This window comes from Eleutherodactylus coqui, chromosome 1, assembly GCF_035609145.1.
Source record: "Eleutherodactylus coqui strain aEleCoq1 chromosome 1, aEleCoq1.hap1, whole genome shotgun sequence".
Taxonomy (NCBI): domain Eukaryota; kingdom Metazoa; phylum Chordata; class Amphibia; order Anura; family Eleutherodactylidae; genus Eleutherodactylus; species Eleutherodactylus coqui.
In genome coordinates this window covers 524,175,420-524,196,404 of record NC_089837.1, presented here as the reverse complement: position 1 = coordinate 524,196,404, position 20,985 = coordinate 524,175,420, and the positions used below count along the sequence as shown (strand labels likewise).

General features: G+C 47.6%; 1 protein-coding gene across 2 annotated transcripts in view; it reads left to right on the top strand.

The window, feature by feature from the left end:
* Positions 1–16,985, top strand: part of LOC136589405 (zinc finger protein 773-like) — a 47,244-nt gene extending 30,259 nt beyond the window's left edge. The window contains exons 3-11 of one of the 2 annotated variants that reach the window (XM_066588297.1): positions 678–827; positions 1,662–1,785; positions 1,862–1,959; positions 3,650–3,758; positions 4,870–4,967; positions 5,562–5,658; positions 8,449–8,546; positions 8,921–9,011; positions 12,725–16,985. In XM_066588297.1, coding sequence (XP_066444394.1) covers positions 678–827; positions 1,662–1,785; positions 1,862–1,959; positions 3,650–3,758; positions 4,870–4,967; positions 5,562–5,658; positions 8,449–8,546; positions 8,921–9,011; positions 12,725–13,425 — 1,566 coding nt within the window. In that variant the 3' untranslated portion in view covers positions 13,426–16,985. The remainder of the gene's footprint in view (positions 1–677; positions 828–1,661; positions 1,786–1,861; positions 1,960–3,649; positions 3,759–4,869; positions 4,968–5,561; positions 5,659–8,448; positions 8,547–8,920; positions 9,012–12,724) is intronic. The other variant, XM_066588298.1, reaches the window with a different exon arrangement.
* Positions 16,986–20,985: the final 4,000 nt, after the last annotated feature.

Genomic DNA, 20,985 nt, shown 5'->3' with positions numbered 1-20,985 from the left:
CCGGCCTCCGCAAGCTGATTTCACATACGGCCGTGTGAGCTCGGCATTATTCAGAGCGCTACTTGTAATACGTAATTTACAAGAAGCCCCGAGAACGCTCGCCTTCCTGCAGATCCAGGAGCAGCTTGTTGAGCGTCTTCTGTTTGAGACCGCCGCACCTCAGCGAACTTACGAAGCCTCACAGAGCGCCACTTTCTACACCCCGTCTCTGCCGCTGAGGTCAAGAAATACCCCAAAAAACATGCCACTGAGGAGGAGGAGGGATACCTGGTTTTATTGTCCCATGTGCCCATCCCAACCAGCCTCCCAAATTTCCCCGGTTTCACACCTCGTTATTAAGGTGCGAACAGGCTCGGTCACTTGGTTAAACCCCATTTGTCCTAGAAAATAAAAAATTTAAAAATTAATGTAATGACTCCACAGAAAAAAAAGTTACCAACAGTACATTCCAAAAACAAAAGCTGGAAAGTTGTTCTGGTTAAGGCCTAAATAGTGGGGGTATACAGTGGATAATAAGGCAGGAATATCCCCGGGGAGGAGTTACGTTTTAAAAAAAAATGATGTCAGTTATCATCATTGATAAAAATTCATTATATAGAACACTTGTTCCGGTGGGGAAAGTCTTTACGGTCGGCTTTAGTGTCCTCGTTTCCTTATTTCCTTTCTCATTTATTTAGGATTATGGACCCGTGAAGACATCCGTCCGATATGCAGGACTGAGAAAGACGCAGAGCCCCACAGCTGCGCTTCCAGCTCACTCAGAGAAACCCCATAAGAAGAAGATCGTAGACCTCGCCAACACGATAATCGAGCTGCTGACAGGAGAGGTGAGGAGAGGGAGTCTCATAATGTTTCTTTACACAGCACTGGTCATAGGAGGGATATGCTGGAGCAAAGAATCAGCCTTGGTTTCAGTAGGACCTCCGTGATGAGGCCCTGTATTATACTCCAGAGCTGCACTCACTATTCTGTTGGTGAAGTCACTGTGTAAATACATTACTTATCCTGTACTGATCCTGAGTTACATCCTGTATTATACTCCAGAGCTGCACTCACTATCCCGTTGGTGGAGTCACTGTGTACATACATTACTTATCCTGTACTGATCCTGAGTTACATCCTGTATTATACCCCAGAGCTGTACTCACTATTCTGCTGGTGGAGTCACTGTACATACATTACTTATCTTGTACTGAACCTGAGTTACATCCTGTATTATACTCCAGAGCTGCACTCATTATTCTGCTGGTGGAGTCACTGTGTACATACATTACTTATCCTGTACTGATCCTGAGTTCCATCCTGTATTATACTCCAGAGCTGCACTCACTATTCTGCTGGTGGAGTCACTGTGTACATACATTACTTATCCTGTACTGCCCCTGAGTTAGATCCTGTATTATACTCCAGAGCTGCACTCACTATTCTGCTGGTGGAGTCACTGTGTACATACATTACTTATCCTGTACTGATCCTGAGTTACATCCTGTATTATACCCCAGAGCTGCACTCACTATTCTGCTGGTGGAGTCACTGTGTACATACATTACTTATCCTGTACTGCTCCTGAGTTACATCCTGTATTATACTCCAGAGCTGCACTCACTATTCTGCTGGTGGAGTCACTGTGTACATACATTGCTCATTTCCCCCTATGTCAGGTTGCTGTACGGTGTCAGGACGTCGCTGTATATCTCTCGGTGGAGGAGTGGGAGTATTTAGAAGGACACAAGGATCTGTACAATGAAGTCACGATTGAGACTCAGCAGCGCCTCCCATCACCAGGTAAGAGATATGACTATATACACCTGTCCTGTGAGGAATCCTGTATATACAGTCAGTCAATATGTGTCCTCTATAGATAAATCCAGTAAGAGAAACACATCCGAGAGACGTCCCAGGTCGGAGAGTCCGCAGGAGACTACAGAGGAAGGTGACAGCATCTTGCAGGATGATCAGGTAGGTGGCAGTGAGATGGGTGGATGCTTTAACCCCCCCATCACACACTGCACTCTACAGCCTCATGTCCACGGGCGTAATTGAACCCGCGCGGATGATCCGCAGTTAAATATGCCCATAGACTATCATTGGGCATCCGTAGGTATTCAAATACCTGCGGATGTCCTTTCTTTTCCCGGCGTGCTGATCGCAAACGTGGGGAAAAACGCAGCATGCTCCATTTTCTGCGGTTTTCCTGCGAGGACGGCTTTTATTGAAGTCAGTGGAAGCCGTCCAGATCTGTGGCACGTCCACAGCTGACACGGTGTCCGTGCTGTGGACCACGGGAAAGCAGGAGTTTAAAAAAAATAAAAGAAGGCACGCCGCCGGCGTCTCGAGTGCAACCGCCGTGCGGAAGAAAGAAGATTTATCCGCGACGAACGAGAGCCCTGCAGCGTCCGGACAGGTGAGTATAATGTATTTTTTGGCTTTGCGTCTGTGAGCCGGGTGGAATCCGCTGCAGGAATCTGCATGGGAAACCATGCAGGCCCGTGGACATGAGACCTACATGTTCGGTGCTGGAGGGTGGTACTTAACCCGCTAGTGACAATCCGTACACTGCAGTCACTAAGAGTCCTTGGGCTAGGTCGCCGTACAAACGCAGCAGCCTAATCCAAAGCCGGCACCGGAGTCCCGAGTCTGTAAGAGCCGGGGCTCTGCTGTCTACTGACAGCTGGGCTCCTGCTGTAATGGCTGGCAGTAGAGAGACCTCCGATCCCAACCGTTTAACTTACATGCTGCAATCATTAGCATATTATGTCCGTTATCCCACATGCTGACCGGAGTGAAAATATTTTTTTTAAAGAATGCCACAAATTACAATTTTTTATTCATCCACTTCCCTCCAAAAAAACGCAATAAAAAGTCACTGATACCCAAAAATGGTGCGAATCGAAACGACAGCCCATCACACGATAAACAAGGCCTCCCACAGCTCATTTAGTGAGACGTTACAAGTGTTCTGGGTCGTGGAAAGCAGCCACACAAATATATGTATATGTGTGTGTGTAAAATAAATATATATATACACACACATATGTGGTATGGCCGTAACCATAGTGACCCGGAGAATGAAGTTAGCAGATTATTTATACCACCAGTTTTTCTTTCATCCGTCTCACAGAAGATGCAATAAATGATGAGAAGTTCCCATTACTCCACACTGGCATCAGTGGAAACTACAACTCTTCCTGAAAATATAGAAACCTCACATAATTGTGTTGGCATTAAAATATTAGGAGTTTTGGAATTCAGCAGTACAAATATTTACTTTTTAAATGTTTTTATTGTGGAAAAGAAGCAAAACTATCTAAGTTTAGTATTGCCATAACCGTATTGACCCTCGGAATGAAGATAACGTGTCATTGATAACATATGGTGAACCCCATCAAAGAAAAACTTTGTTGGAATTTCCTTTTTGCAGAGGGAGCGGCCCCCACTGGAGGCTCATTGGTGGCCCCCCCCATGATGTGATCGCAGGGTTGGAATGGATATGAATGGGGGTAGAGGACGTAAAAATGGCCCTTGAGTGTAACATGGAACTTATGCCATTAGGCTGCCAGTATATAAGATTGACAGGCATAATGTAACAGAGGTGTACTTATGTATGTGATGACGGGATCTATAGTCTGAATATCTGCGCTCTGTTTAGGATGGAAGCTTAAAAGTTATCAAAGTAGAAGTTGAAGAAACGGAAATGTGGGGGGACGAGCCGTACGAGGAAGAGGAGGAGGAGGAGACCAACACATGTATCTATACAGGTGAGCGATGACCTCCAAATACACACAAGTAACCATTGAGGACAGGATCTGGTGGGAAATCAGTGATAGGTCTGCCTCCTCTATGCACTGAAGATCCCCTTTATTAGACCCCTGGCCTTCTCATGATTGGCGCTTTCCTGTATGGTAATTTCCCCCGGAGCATAAAATCACGTGACAAGTTTTCCGTGGATCAGTTTCAGTGTGAATCCACATTAGATGGGAAAATCCAGCGAACTGAGCGACTTCCAACGAGACTCAGTCATCAGTGCTGGACTAACCGGGGTCTCACTGCCAACCATTTGGGGTTATCTCATGAGTGCGAAGAGTATATAGAGAATGGCTCGATCGAGGAAAGCAGCAAGTGAAAGAGGATCCTGTAGACAGAAAGAACTCATCATCAAAAGGGGTCAGAGGAGGATGTCGGAAATCGTTCTGACCAACAGGCATTGCAGAGTCGAGTCAGATGGGATATAACAGCAGTCGACCAGTTCCAGCACCATTGTGTGTAAGAGAAGCAGAAAGACGAGACTCCAGCGGGAAAAGAGCGCAAAACTTGTATCACTGAGCAGCAGAAAAACATCTCCTGTTCGGATGGATCCAGATTTCTGTTGCACCGAGGGAAAGACAAGATTTTGATTTAAGTGGCATGAATCGCTGACCCCTTCACTTCAGAACATGTCAGCACCTCCATCTAATGTGCGGGAAGTACAAGAAGCTTCCTGTCCGCAGGGGCCGATATTCCTGCAGAACCATTTCATCTAGTGGAATCTATGCCACGATGAATTTCTGCAGTTCGGAAGGCCACTTCTAGATGGGGGACTAATAAAGTGGGCGGTCAGTGTATACAATGTTTTCAAAATAAAAGTATCCAATTCTGTGTGGTTTATTTATAGTCATTGATACATAATGACACTAAACCCCAGCTAGATACAGTGTATGAAATAATATTCAGCCTATCAAACTGCTAACGACCACTTGTCACATGCTCCGCCCCTGATCACATGATGGTGACGGCATCACAGGTCCTTCAGGCCACATGTAGCCCCCTGGGGTGCAGAGTGTGCGCTGCTGGTCTATACAATGTGTTCATCACTGTCTGTGTCCTCTGCAGGTAAGTCCAGTAAGAAGAACACATCTGAGAGACATCCCAGACCGGAGAGCCCGCAGGAGACCACAGAGGAAGACTGCAGCGTCCCGCAGGATGATCAGGTAGATGGGAATGACTTCACCTAATTAAAGGGGTTTTTTAGGCATTTACTATTGCGGACTAAGGCTGCCTATCCACCGGCGTTTTTGCATTGCATTCCCCGTGGTGATAATCCGGCCGCTGGGAACGCAGTGCATGCCTTCCATAGCGTTGCTATGGAAAGCGCAGTCCCCCCTGTCCACGAGTGGAGAATCATAGTGATTGTCCCCTCACGTCCGGAAAATCGCAGCATGCTGTGAATTGCTGCGATTCTCCGCGGTGAGCTTATCTGTCAGGTAGGCTCACCACGGAGATCCGTCAGCTGGCGGTGGCTCCCGCGGCGGATCTCCGCCGCGGGATACTGCATCCCCTGTGGACAGGCAGCCTTATCCTCAGAATAGTAGTTGATTGATGGGGGTACGCTGCAGTCATCTGATCTCAGCTCCTGCACTCATTATCTACTGCTATGGTGATTTTAGCATTATGGAGGGTAGAAAACTTCAGATGGAAGCGTGGGAACTTGGAGCCCTTTTACATCTACAGTTATGATAGGAGGGGTACATGACGCTTGTATGTGATGATGTGACTTATAGTCTGATTACCTGCACTATGTCTAGGATGAAACATTAACGGTTATCAAAGTAGAAGTTGAGGAGACGGAAATGTGGGGGGACGAGCCGTACGAGGAGGAGGAAGAGACCACCACATATATAGGTGAGTGATGACCACCAAATACACACAAGTAACCATGGAGGATGGGACCTGGTGGGGCTCAGATCTATAGACCTGTGTGAAGAATCTCCACTTTCTCGTCATGTTCATTGGGGGGGTCACAGCTTTGACCTTGGGTATATAGCACCTGCTGACTGGAGGCGGACACTAAGCAGTTAAACGAGTTGGCCTATATACCCTCTGCAGGTACTCAGCTAATCGGTTTTAGCTTAGTGTCTGTAGGAGGGATGTCTGGGCTGCTGCCGTTAGGAGTACTCTGTAGTCAGTACTCTGTACGACTTTCTCCTCGTAGCCTTCCTACGTAGGTAAGAGTGCGATCCGTGAAACAAAGCATTTAATCAGACAGAGTTAGTAGCGATCCTCCAGCGCTATTTCCTCCTGCAGGTATACTCTAATACCGATTTAAATTCTTTGCACTCGCCCTCCCGACTCCGGAGGGCTCCACAAAGGGACCAGTGAGACTCACGTCGGGGGGGGTAATTTGGCAGGTATGCTATGTTTTAGAGTACCAGGTTGGAGTCATGGAGTGGCAGTGACATCCTGCTAGGGGCCACCCTAACTTGACAACTCAGACACCTTTTTTTCCTAGGCCTAGACTTCTTCTGGGTCCGTGGGCTTCATGATGAAGGTGGAGGCTGTGGCCATTGTCACAGTCTCAGAAGGCTGATACTAATGGTGTTTTTGAGCCGAGTGTCTCCATCTGCCATTCCCTCTGGTAGCGGTAGCTCCCATGCATTCCCTGGGATGCTTCCTACTGACCCTTCCAACAGCGGTGCAGTCAAAAAAACTGCCTACACAGCCGGGTGTTTACTGTCTGGACTCCAGCCGACCCTGACGTTCAACTAGGTCGCCTGCTAGAGGGCTCTCAGCTCTTTTAAGCTTCATCCCCCCTTTCTGATGGTGCTGATGTCATGGCCAGATCGCCCAGTCTACTCGTCTCTCTTCTAAGTGGGAGGCACTATCGGGCGGAAGTTCTTTGTCATCAAAAGAAGGTCGTTATCGTCCTGTTGCATGTTACCTCACTGCATGTGGCATCTTGGCCCCCGCGTTGATGAAGATTAGTCCCATGGGACGAGCCGGTCACAAGTTGGCTTGGTTGTACCTTTCTCTAGTGGCATTCTTCAGTCGCCCTGGACTCTGCTGGTGCTCCCTAAGACACTAGTGGATCCTTGGGTTCCTGAAGAGGGTTCCTTGCACTGTCGCTGCTTCGTGGCAGTGCAGGGTTACCGTGCCAGAGATATCATATGTTCAGACTGTGTTATGGCACATATTTCTCAGACAGCGGCTGCCTCATGGGAAGCTCCTCGGCTTCCTTTTTCTCGTTGGGTCCGTTTTCTCAGACCCCTTTATGCTCCGTCTCTGAGCATGCTGGATGCCTAGGCACCCATTAATGCTAGTCGCGGTAAAAGAGCTGATTACGATTCTTTACACATGTGGCTTCTTATATTTTCCCGCCCCCTTGGGTATTAATCTGGAACGTCCCAAGGTCAAATCTGTGTCCCCAATGATACAGACGAGATAACAGGATTTTGTAAGGAACTTACTGTAAAATGTCTTTCTTCTCCTGTTTGTCTATGGTCTCACTGCGCCCTCCTAAGTTATTTTAAGCACTACCATGTCGTAACCAGCCCCACTGGGGCGCTCCTACTGCTTGTGTACAAAACTGATTAGCTGAGTACCTGCAGAGGGTATATAGCAAGCGGCAGGGGCCGACTCGTTAGTCTGCTTAGTGTCCGCCTCCAGTCAGCAGGTGCTTTATACCCAAAGTCAAAGCTGTGGCCCCCAATGAACATGATGAGAAAGAGGTTTTACGGTAAGTTCCTTTTAAAATCTAGTTTTTTTTAATGCTTAGTACATGGAGACCAGGAGCGAGCATCAATAGGTCCTATACTCTGACCGCCCCTTTATGCTGCTTGCACCAAATGCTGCCCTCCCAAGAGCACGGGGCAACAGAAATCTGGATCCACCTGATTAGGTGATTTTTTTATTCCCCCCCCCCCCCCCCCCCTGCTGCTAGGGAATACAAGTTTTGCGCATTTTTGCCCGATGGAGTCTTGCCTTTCTGTTCTTACGCACAATGGCGCTGGAACTGGTCGTCTGCTGTCATAGTCCATCGGTGCTAATGAACGGCAAGTTGTGTGCTCGCACTCGTTAGTTGGAGCTCCAGCGTTGTATTCGGCTGACTGTGCAGCCTGTTGGTCAGAACGATTCCTGACATCCTCCTCCGACCCCTTTCAGTGATGAGTTGTTTCCGTCCGCAGGATCCCCTTTTGCTGGATGTTTTCCTCGATCACACCATTTTTGGTATACTCTCCACACCGTTACACGAGAAAACCCCACCTTCCTGCGGTTGGCAGTGAGGCCCCCGGCTAGTCTAGCACTGATGACCGAGTCTCGTTGGAAGTCGATCCGATCGCTGGATTTCCCCATCTAATGGGGATTCACACTGAAACTGATCCACGGAAAACTTGTCACGTGATTTTATGCTCCGCGGTCACGGGGAGAATTACCGTACAGGAAAGCGCCAATTGTGAGAGGACCAGGGGTCTAATAAAGGGGTCAGTCAGTGTATATATACTAAGCAGACCTATTAAAGGGGTTTTATCATCAAACACATCTATCCCCTTTCATTGAATAGGGAGTAAATATCTAATCACTCGGTCCGACCGCTATTCAGAGGGGGGAGTCAAAAACCAGGAGACTCTTGGGAGACCCTTGACAGGTCTGACTTGTATATACGGTGTATTCAGTCACTGTCTGTGTCCTTTACAGAGAAGCCCATTAAAAGAAGCAGAGCGGGGAGACGTCCAAGATCAGACAGTCCGGAGGAGACTACAGAGGAAGGTTACAGCGTGCCGCAGGAATATCAGGTAGATAGAAACAAGGATTATTAACCCCTTCACGCTCTATGGCGTGCATTTACGTGCTGGGTGTGCGGGACCTGTATGGAGCGGGATTGGGAGACCGCTCCATGTGTAGCGGATGTAAGCTATCTATGACAGCTAACGTCTGCAGCATACGTGATTAGCGCTCACGCTGATCGCAGCTTTTAACCCTTTAAATGCTGATGTCAAACCTGACAGTGGCATTTAAATTCCCCAATCGGTGTTCGGGGCTCCCGAAGAAGCCCTCAGACGGTTACAACCCCACTGACCAGATTCTAGGTCTTCTAGAACCCTTCACTGGGCCCAATGTTTCTGCTGATCAGAAGGTGCCAATTTGTGTTGCATTTCTCTCTATTCAGGACGGAAGCTTAAGAATCATCAAAGTAGAAGCTGAAGATGTGGACAGGTGGGAGGCCGAGCAGCGGAAGAGGAAGAAAAGTAGCAGCCCAGGTGAGTGAAGACCTCTATGTACACACATTTCAGTTGCGGGAAGGAGAGCTTGTTTAACCCCTTCAAACTGGCTGACAGGAAATCTGTGAGCCAGTTTGAGCCCTATAAACTAAGCTCATGGACTCAAAGTAGCCGACCCTCTGAGTCCGAGGTGGGAAGTTGTATACTTACCTTCCTGGTCTTTCACCCGTGGTCGGTGCCTAAACCCACCACTGCAGTCCAATGAGGCATGCACCAAGTATTCCTACCATTCTACGTGTAGACGGAGCTCTGTGAGGGCTTGTCTTTTGCGTGACGAGCTGTAATTTTTATTGGTACCATTTTGGAGTATTTAAGAATTTTAAATACATTTATTGCGTTTTTGAGAGACAAAATAAGCAAAAGAATCAGGTGTTTTCAATTTATACAATTTTTTTTATATTAAAAGGGAAAAGTGCACAAAAGTTTTTTTTTTAAACTTTTTATATATTTTTTTTTACATGCAATTTTTTTGCTTTTTTTTCCCTCTTTATGTCCCTTTAAGGGACTTTAACCTGCAATTAGAAGATCCGGAGGCCACTATTATACCTCTGGTTGCCATGACAACTCATCGGGCCTTTGCAATTTCTTGGCGTAGGGACGATGACATCACAGAGGGTGCTCCCTTCCTTTGTGAAGTCTGTAGATGCCTTGATCAACACTGATGACGGCATGTAAGGGTTTAATGGAGGGATCTGTGTTCTCTTTGATGCATACTATTGCAGCAGGTCTCCAGCTGTCAGTCATAATCCCCCCCCCCCCCCCCCCCCCCGATGCAGATGGCACAGGCTCCACTCCTGAGCTCGCCACAGTCATATGCCATAAACGTATGGCATTCCACAAGATTCTCTTCCACCCATGACATACGTATAGGGCGCGCATGCGCAGTACAGAACAGATAAAGGTAATACGCAGATCCTGTGACCCTTCTGCAGTGCTCGCTGCAGAATGGTTGCAGGAAAACCGCACAGAATGGAGTATGCTGCGATTTTTCTGCCTCAAGCAAAAAATTCCGCTTGTTTGCAGGAAGCAGCGGATCTCCATAGGGAGCTATGGGCGGTATTTGCTGCGGGATCCGGGGCAGCTGCCGGCCCCAGATTGTGCAAATCAAATCCACCCGTGTGCCAGAGCCCTCAGGCTGCAGCTTCTGCCATATTGCTAAGAGTGCGTTGAGGAGGTGTCTCTTGGGACATAACTATTCAGCCCAGGCATTATTTCCAGAGCGGTCCAATATAATCTGTTGCAATGCCTGAGGCCGCACTACTGGGGGATTCTGATAACAACGGGTCCTCGGCGGATTCCATTAAAGGGGTTGTACTAGAATCACAACTATTCCCTATCCACCAGGGGTAATTGGCTGATCATGCAGGTCTCACCTTTGAGACCCCCACTGATCCTGAGAACAGGTGTCTTGTGTCCCCCTTCCCTCCTCACGGCCCCCCCCCCCCCCCCCCACAGTGAGGCAGAGGATGATTGAAGCGCTAGTCGCACAAGCTGGCTGTCACTCCATTCACTTTCAGTAGGATTGCAGAGGGAGACAAGCAGCGGGCACTCGAGTATTTCTGACAGACCTATTGAAATGAATGAAGCCCCGCCGACCGCATATGCTCAGCCAGCGCGCCATTCTTTATGATGTCACTGTGGGGGAATGAAGCGACCTTGCAGCGACAAGAGCATGGTCACACGGGATCAGCAAGTTATTCCCTATCCTGTGGATGGGGGATAACTTGTGGTTCTGCCATGACCCCTTTAAGGTGCACGTCATCATGGAGACCTGGTGCGCACACAAATTATGGACTACATCAGCGCTTTCAAGCTCAGTAGGATGTAGATGGTGATTAGAATGCAAAGAAGATCTGCAGCTTCTGCAGTCAGAAGAGGACATGTTATCAGAAAGTCTCAGTAGTGCAGCCTCCGGCGTTGGGCCTGTAACAAACAATCCCAGATCCATATTTCTAATGTGCACAAAGCCGTCTCTGTGTTTCTCTTATAACTGTTAGCGGTACTAGAAGGTGAAAACCTAAAGGCTGCAATGCCTTCGTCCCCATGACAACACTTACTGTTCTGAGCCCTGGCTTTCTTCGGGCTTGACGTTGGACATTGCTTGGATTCACGTCACTCCAAATATAAACATCTTGATAGTCTTAACCCTTTCCTGCTGCGGCCCTTTTTATTTTTTTGGGCATTTTTATCTTTTCCTCTCCACTTTCGAATAACCCCACCTTTTTCATGTTAGCGGTGACGTGGCCACACGAGGCTTGGTTATTGCAGAACAGGTTGTATTTCCAAAAATACCATATCGACCCCAGTAGTAAAAGTGAACCTCTCATTAGCCCCAGTAGTACGGTAGTAGAGCCCCATGAAATCAATATACTTACCTTCTCCTCCTGGTCTTCTGAGCTCTGCTGCTCCTTCCCTTCTTGGCATTGCTGTGGGAGGAAGTGTGTGCACCTACAGCAGCGTCTCCTCCCTTCTTCTCTCCAATTGTGGAACCCAAGATGAGAGGTCAGGAAAGGAGGGGAGGAAGATCCCGGATGCACACACTGCTGAAAGTGCGTGCATCCACCGAGGCGCCGTACGCAGAGTGATTACCAGTCAGGACTGTCCCGCCTAAATCGGGGCGTCTGGTCACCTTAGTGTAAGTGGTACCACAGCCAGAGTACATTACCAATGGCTGTATATCCATAACAATAAAAACCAGCAAGCACACACTAAGGACCGATACAATAAATTTTCACTTTTTTGCATCATATCTCCAGATGAGGACATAGATGGCAGCGCAACGTTTCAGTCAAGACCCTTTATTAAGCTAATGAAGCTTGGGACATTTGGTCCATATTGCATAATACATGAACGATGTACATCAGAGGGGTTTAACTCTTTGCAATCCAATTTTGGATTCAGGGTTTCCTAGGGGTTTTTCTCTTTCTATCATTATACAATGGCGCCATCTGCTGGCTAGTATGGGACATGCTGGAGAGGCCCCTGGCAACAGAGCGGCCACTAATATACAGTAAGAATACCCTGCTGAACGTCTTCCGACATCGGAGCAGTACAGCCTTCAATCAGAATGTCTGAAGATGTCAGACAGTGAATTGGAAAGGGCTAAAGGGTTTTCACCTCCGGGGATATTCGTCCCTTACCCATATGATAAGTAAGTGTCTCATCTGGAACCCCCAGCGATAATAAAGAACAGAGCCCCCAAATACCCCATGTAAATGCACACATGTGACTGTCACCCCATTCACTTCTATGGGACAGAGAGCGATTGCTGAGCGCCTAAGACTTCGCCTGTCCCATAGAAGTGAATAGAGTTGCGGTTACATGTGTGCATTCACATGGGGCATTTGGGGGCTCTGGTCTCGGGATTGCTGGGGGGTCCCAGCTATCTGGACCCCCAGAGAGCAGATATTTATTAATGTCTTCAGAGGGAAAACCACTGTGATAAGGTAATGGCCGATATATGGAAACAGATCAAGAACCGGCTGATCCTTGCAGGGAAACAAACTAGACAGAAAACGAGGACTCAAAAACCTTTAAAGGGGTTTTAGGTAGAAATACTATAAATGTCTGTCCGGGCTCGGCTTCCTGCAGTAAAATCAGTTATTTACCGAGGAGACGGCCTCCCACCACCCCCGGACAACACCCAAAGTGCATACAGAGTGACCTGCCTTTCTCTCTTCTCTCTCTTACAGGTACAGCGACGACCACTTATAGTAATATATTTACATGTAGTGATTGTGGGAAAGGCTTCCCCTTTAAATCCAAGCTTATTCGCCACAGAAGGACTCACACGGGAGAAGCGCCGTATTCATGTACCGACTGCGGAAAACACTTTAAGCATAAGACTTCGCTGATCGACCACCAGAGAATCCACACGGGGGAGAAGCCGTTCGCCTGCTCCTATTGCGGACAGCGATTTGCACATAGATCCACCGTTCTAGACCACGAGAGGACTCACACGGGCAGTAAGCCCTTCTCCTGCTCCGAGTGTGGCCAGAGCTTCACAATGAGATCCACTTACGTCAATCACATGAGACTTCACACCGGCGAGAAGCCGTTTTCTTGCTCCGATTGCGGTAAATGCTTCGCACAAAAGTCTGCCCACGACAAGCACCGCTACCTGCACACGGGAGAGAAGCCTTTCCCTTGTGCCGAATGCGGGAAGAGTTTTTCGGGGAGGTCGCTTCTTGCAGAGCATGAGAGGACTCACACCGGGGAACGGCCATTTTCATGTTCTGAATGCGGCAAATCGTTTTCCCACAGGTCTACCCTCACCACACATAAGCTGACGCACACGGGGCTGAAGATGTTCTCCTGCTCTCGGTGCGACAAGTCCTTCACCACCAAAAAAGCTCTTGCAAGACATTGGCCAACCCATGGGGCAGACAAGTGATTTCCATCTTACGAGTACGGTAAAAACTGGAATCGGTGGGGTGAGGGGTGGAGTCTGCTGCAACCCGAAATGTCGCATCCAAGATGGAGTCTACAACAGTTCTGAACGTGTTCAAGATCCATGGAAAGTTCGATGAAGATCACTGCCACATGGCCAATACTCTTATTTACAGGAGAGAGGGCTATGAAAAACTTGGTAGGTGCAGACTAAAGCCAAAATAGAGGCAGTGACCCGTTACGGAAATGAGGACCACGGTCACTTTGCTGCCAGTTCCCGCAATTAGCTCCTTTAGAAATGTTTGCATAAGTTTTAGTTCTCACAGCGGCTCGTATCGGTTTCATCCAACCAAAATCCTTGTACCGTAAGTGTGTGCGGCCTCTAAGCTCAACTGTGTATAGTCCAGGCTTCTGCTCTCGGTATCTGGGACTGGAATGGTAGCCGCAGTATTGGCTCTCTTGGGTTTGTCATCTGGACTTTCAAAGAGCCTGCCCTCATTCCTCCTTTAGCTCTTCCCGGCTGTCATTCTCGATCAGAGTGATTCATTAACCCCTTAGTGACCATCTTCTGCGCACAATAGCTTTTTTATTTTTCCATCGACATAGTTGTGTGAGGACTCATTTTTTGCGGGACGTCCTGTAGTTTGCGTTGGTTCCATTTTGGAATACATATGGCTTTTTGATCGCTTTTTATTGCATTTTTTTCTTGGAGACATGGTAACCAAAAAAAGTGCATTTCTGGCATTCTTTAATTTTTTTTCTGATGACGTTCATCTTGCGGGGTAAATAATGCGTTACTTTTGATCGATCAGACTTTTACGGACGCAGCAATACGAAATATGTATTTTGGTTTTATTTAGGTTCTTTTATTATTAATGGCAAAAGACGTTTTCAAACGTTGTTTACTTTTTTAAATATAATTAGTAAAACTTTATTGATCTAATTTTTACTCTTCTTCTTTTTTCTTTTTAGTCCCCAGAGGGGACAATAACGTGCGATGCCATAGCATTACATCATACTGCGATTGGGCAGGCATTCTATCAAGCCACCCCCCACAGCTCTCTGAAATCTCATCGCAGGCGTAAAAGACCCCCGAACATCATTCGGGGAATTTAAATGCTGCTGTCAGAATTGACAGCAACATTTAAAGGGTTAACAGCTCCGATGAGCTGCACGGCTTATCAAAGCTGTTTCCGCCTGGTGCCGGCTGTAAGAAACGTCCGGCAGCCACAATGTATGGAGGGAGATCACCCCGCCATCTCCCTTCATAGATGTCCTGCAGCTGCAGGACATAAAAACACGATAGGCCGGTCACTAAGGGGTTAAAGGAGTGGTCACCTCTTAAAGATTTATGGTATATCCACAGGAAATGCAATAAATGTGCACCTATTGGACCCACACCTACCTGACCAGACCCCTGTCCACAGTATCCAAGATGTGTCTGAATGGAGAGGTGGCCGGGATGCAGTCAAGATTGTGCTGTTTCTGTAACGCCCATAGAAGTGAATACAAATAACGGAAACGGCATAGAACAGCGCCCCCTGCCATTTCCATAATTCCACAGTGGATACGAGGGAAAAAAAGCATGAGATGTTGGGCAGACCTGTTCGTCAGGCCAGTTGTATGGCCTATTAAAGGGCCACTCCAGCGAAGACACATTTTTCTATCCCTGCCCTCCCACCTGGTTGCCCGTCACACTCTGGACGTCTCCTATGTATATTGCAGCCACTTCCATGCAGTGCAGCCCCGTCTGATGCTTATTAGGCACCATCTTGATGCTGAGATTTCTCCCTGTTCACAATCCCATGATGCATCAGCACAGCATTATATGACCAGCTAGAGGTAGTACCACCTCTGCCTGCAAGGAGAACTCTGCCATTACCTTCTGTATTCTATATTCACCTAAATAGGCTGCAGACCTATAGGTATACAGTCAGGAGAATGAGCTATGATCTCCTCTATTACAACTCTGTGACAGTCTCTAATCATCAACGGTAACTGTGCTATAAGTTTGTGTGCCCCCTTCCCCCTATGAAAAGCTTGTGTCGCAATAGGGCCAACTTATATGAACTGGGTGGATAGCCAAATAATGAATGAGAAAAAATGTAATGGGAGTGGCCCCTTTAAAATTGTATTCTATCCTTGGCAATCGCTCTTCCATCTCAGCAGCGCCGCTTCATCTCCTGCCTTTTTCTTCCTATCCATTGTACTTTTGCAGAAGTCGCCTACCGATCCATGCTAGCATCGGCTACAGCTGTTCCAACACCCGTTCTAGAGTCGTGCCTACACTAGCACAACCCTGCCAGCAGAGGGTGTTGTTTGTTGTACATATTCTTCCACGTTCACCTTTGGCGGCATTATTTATTTATTTATTTCCTGGTGTTTCCGTAATCCCGTCCACGTCTCCACTCAGTCACAGCCGGGATGCAGCAGCCACCTCACTGGGCGGGATGGCACAGGGTACCCCATTCTGGAGACAAGTGTGGGAGCTATATCTGACATTTATGGCATCTTCTGTGAATACTTTATATGTGTCTCTGGTGGGAATACCCCTTTAAATACATACTGGTAAAGCGTAACCTAATGCCAGGGAGGAGCCAGAGTGCCCAGAAGCATCACCCTAGATTATAATTGTAAGGTAACAAGAAGGAAGTAGCTAGTATTAACCTGGCAGCTTAAGAAAGACAAGACATGGGGTTTTGTAATTTACAACTGAAGTGGTTTTATTGTTCTGTACTCTGATGGATTATTGTTCAACTTGCAGGAAATGCATAAAAGTTAAATCTATCATATGTATTAAATCCCTTTTAAGATATAATATATCTAAAAAACTGATGAACCAACGAACCTAAATTGTATGACTCTACATAAGTATGAACTATCAGGTACAAGTCAGCGGCCCATGACAAAAAAATATAATGTTTATATAATATACAAAGCTGACCCCAATTCATACCTACAAGCGGAGCTACCGCCCTGACAAGAGTGACCCCACTTCTCAGAGGCTATTTCTTATCTGTCCTCTCTCTATTGCACACTAGGCAAAATATCATACTTCAGTCACCATCTCACAAGAGAAACTTCCAGCGCATTTCTCCACTAAATCTATGGTTCATTCAGGGAAGATATTGGTCCTGAGTAATGACTGCAATCATATGCAACCCTAAAAACCCTCACAGTGGTTCAAACAACAGTTCCTCTTGGTGACTCCAGTTTGGCTTTCTGCCTAGGGTGCAACAGTTTAGAGGTGAGGCAAAGCCTCTAAGAAGTTGGGTCACCCTCGTCATGGCGGTAGCTCTGCTGGTAGGTATAGAAGAATAGGGACAAAACAATTGAGAGTATAATAAGGCATCTGACCTTGCTTTCTCTGGAGGATGTGGCTGCTCGCCTGAGACGTGTATCCTGGAGAGTCATTTAATCAAAATCCTGAGTGACCTAACCCTGGGGGTCACTTTGTCATTAGGGGGTACTAAGAGCAGAATGTTGGGGGAAAAAACTTTATTTTTTTTTCTTCCAATTTGCACCATAACATAAGATGTAATAAAGTGAAAAGTCTGAAAACTTTCCGAATGCGTGGTACCCTTAAAATTCAATGGGAAAGAAAGGGCTTTGCTAAAAAAAGAAGTTCAAACCCTGTTGAACTATTCCACCTGACAGAGAGAGCGCCACGCCTTGGAGAAATGCTCACAATCGGACGGAACTCGACGTACAGAGAATTAGGTTCTGAACATTCAATTTTAATGTCCAACAATTAAACATCTCTTGTGGCCCAAAGTAATGGGGCCACCATGTTGGACAATGCAGTCATTGGTGGGATGTGGTCTTGAGTGCTGCAAGATTGACCCAGGGTAGCGTTGACCATGTAGTATTGATCAGAGGCCATTAGAGCGATCACTTCCACATGGGGAAAGATTTGGGGATTGTGCTGGCCCTGGAATCGCCTGGAGACCTTGCAAAGCCGCCTGCTGATGGTCACTGTGTGGGACCGCATGTTATCCTGCTGGAAAATGGTTGGGTACACCCTGAAGATATGATAGCATGATGGGCTGCGGCATCTCATCAACATGACGGCGTGCCATCAATGTGCCCCTGATGAGTCCTAGAGGGGATTGGCTGTGATGCTGATGGCACCCAAACCGGTAACTCCCCATTGATGAGCGCTGTGGTACTCCAGAAGATCAGCCCGATTGCCACATCACCTCCAGCCCCTCACTCAGCAATCATCATTAAGACTTAATCTCCAGTCATTGCTGACCACCACACCGTGCCATTCGTCATGCCACATCGTTCTGGAGCGGCTACAGTGCACACGCTCAGTAGTGCCGTGTGAGGGGCAATCTTGACTGCAAACCTGCCTCAGCGGATCTGCGGTCGTTATTGATATTGGAGCATCCAGATCCGTCCGTACACTTCGCAAAATGCCGCCAACTCTGGAGGCGCTCCAGCATGACGCCGGATGCATCAGTCTGCGTTGTGACGTTCGTCTCTGTGCCAGTCTCGCTACAATGTTGCACATCTCGTTTTGCTGGCTACAAATTCGACCCTCTGTTGTCACATCCCATGGAGTTACAACACAAAGACCAGCCGGCTGTATGTAGCCCTACGATAAAACCTTCAGTATACGCATCCGTTTGATGAAATGACTCGCTGGCGTCTTCACTCCTTTGTCCAGACGCAAAGCAGTTTCCGTGGACATGCCCATGTTGTCAAAATTAGCATCACAGACTGGATTTCCCCACTTTTCACACTCCCAGATCCCAAACTGCTTCGGTTTGCATGACTTGTGTGTCTGAACATACCCTGACATTTTCATCATGCTGCAGCAGCCTTCATGCTGCATCGCTTTCGCTGTGGGGCATTGTGTTGGTAAACCAGGTCCCCGCTGTACCCCCAAGTCAAGGGCCAAACATCTCCCAAGACGTCTCCCATCTAGAACAGAGGTGCAATAAAAGCAAAATGACTGCTAATTTCTTCTTGGGTCTCTCTGTTCTTCCTTGGAATACATCATGTGTCCAATAGTATGTGAACCTCTAACCATCAACCCTGTATGAGTTTATTGGGCTCCATCTGTGGCTGTAACAGTGTCCATTCTTCTTGAAAGCTTTGCCATACAAACATGTTTCTACTGCTCCAAAGGTCAATGACGACGTGCTTTACACCAGTACAGCTGAATCCTGGCATTGAGCATGCTCATCTTAGCCTTGTGTGCAGCTGCTCAACTGTAGAAACCCATTTTATGAAGCTGCGGACACTCGGCTCCTGTTCGGATGCCACTAAGAGGTGATGGGACCAAGTGCATGCCAGATTTGTGCGTCTCCCCTAATATATTTGTCGCCACTCACTCCGAGGAACTTAAGCGATACTTATTAGCACCATCTTTTGTATCACTCACTACAGAGCTCCATACTGCCTCTCTGGAAGTGACATCAGCCCAAGAACTGCGTCCAGCCGCATACATTGGGTTTCAACGGACGAGCAGTAGAAATGTGTTCTTGTGGAAGCAGCTGGAGGCGAGGTGCGCACTTCACTTCTCGTGTGTGAGAGTTCAGACGCAACTTGCATTGGACAACACACGGACGCCTGTCTATGTGCTTGTCTGATTTAGAGCTCATAGACTCACATTAGCATGTCCTACTTCTCCACTGATATCGCCAGGAGTAGGACATGCAATGAGTTTTTTCACGCGGATCATGGGCCTATGTGAAAAAAAACTTCAATCTGCATAGCCCCATAAGCTTTAATGTGGCCGTCTGATGCCCGTGAGTTAATAAGGACAGCACATGCCCCAAATACGCTAGTCTACCGCGATGTCTTAGGCCAAAGTTATGCGGCAACTTTTGGCCATAGCTCTGCAACCTCCCGCTGTCCTTGAGATAAATGGGTCAGGAAGGGTACGTTTCTCCTTGGGGAGAGCACCTATTGAGGAGACTTATAAGGCCATGTTTGCTCCTCTGGGAAATTTATGCAAATAGCAAGATTAAACCGTTCCTCTCCAGCGCCACCTGGGGGAAGGAAGCATTCTTGCAAGTCAGTGTCAGGCCTTTTAACAAACCTTGTAACAAGGACTTGGAATATAAGCCAGAGTCTTCTCCAGAAGGAAAAGCCCACCATGTACAGACAGACTGTTTGTTTTGGGGTATTTGCCCCCCACCAGTGTGCAGTAGGTTCGCTGGCTTGGCTGGTGAGAGGTATTTGTCGTGTGAGTTGTGTCAGCTTCCACCGTGACTCCATTGAACTCTATGACAGAGTAAGGTCACAGGGGTACACAGACATTTTGGGTTGTATGTCCAAAGTCGTCATGTAGCTCAAGCCTGAACCTGACTCCTTAATCGGGGATGTGAGCACGAGGGCAGCAGTAACCAAATACATTGAATGCCATCACTTACTATAGTGGAAAACCTCTTTAAATGCTATTACTGAGAAACTTTAGTACAAGTCCAGACATCTGATCCTGGGCGGCCGAGCTTCCTCATACCACTCTGGGAAGATTCATCAGAAACCTATCAAACTGGTATCGCTGTATCATTATATTTACATGGAAATCGGGTATATGATCACCAGCAGTGCCCCGGGCAGCAAGGGGGGGGGGGGGGGGGGGGGGGAACTTCTTAATGATTCCATTACAAAGAAGTTGTATTGATATACGATACTGGCACTGGGCAGCCGAGCTTCCTGCTGCTGTACTGGGAAGACTCCTTATCAACAATCTACCAAACCAGCATGACTAGAACAGCAAATTTACTTGGAAGCTTGAAGGACATTTACAGTCTAAGTCATGGGTCCCGGTGCAAAAATTCAGCTTGCCTCCCCCCCCCCCCCCTTCAAACAACAGAATCCCATCCTGTCCCTCAACTATTTTCATCCCCACCTACGGTGCCAATGTAGCTGTAGGAGGACAGGACAAGTCCTGTTCATTAATGGCACCCTTCTATTGCAGGGGTCCCCAACTCCAGTCCTCAGGGACCACCAACAGGTCATGTTTTCAGGATCTCCTATAGAGAGAACACCTGTGGCAATGTCTGAGGCCCCGACAATAATTACATCACCTGTGCAACACTGAGGAAATCCTGAAAACCTGACCGGTTGGCGGTCCCCGAGGACTGGAGTTGGGGAACACTGACCTAGGGTATAGAGTTCCAATCAAAATTATCTCCAAACTTTCAGCCGTTTGCAAAAAAACCCCACAAGAATTCAACTAGCTGAACACGACTAATACAAGCGGTTTCTTGAAATTTGCCACAAAATGCCACTTTTACTGACTCCTGCAGTCTCAGAATCACCCCCCCCCCCCCCCCACCCGCCATGACCGGTGTCTTCAGTACTTCGTACGGAACCTTTTGCTGTTATCACCATCTGCAGACGTGATGTATAACCAGCTGGTCAGCAGCTTCTGCCAGCGTTCCTTAGGGGTCTTACCCCGTTCCTCATGGCCAGCCGCCTCCAACGTCAGTAATATTCTTGGGTTTGTGTGCTGCCGCCGTCTTCTTCACATCCCATTTTTTTCTATGGTGTTCAAGTCAGGTGACTACAACGGCCCCTCCAGAGTCTTCCGGGACTTCTTCTG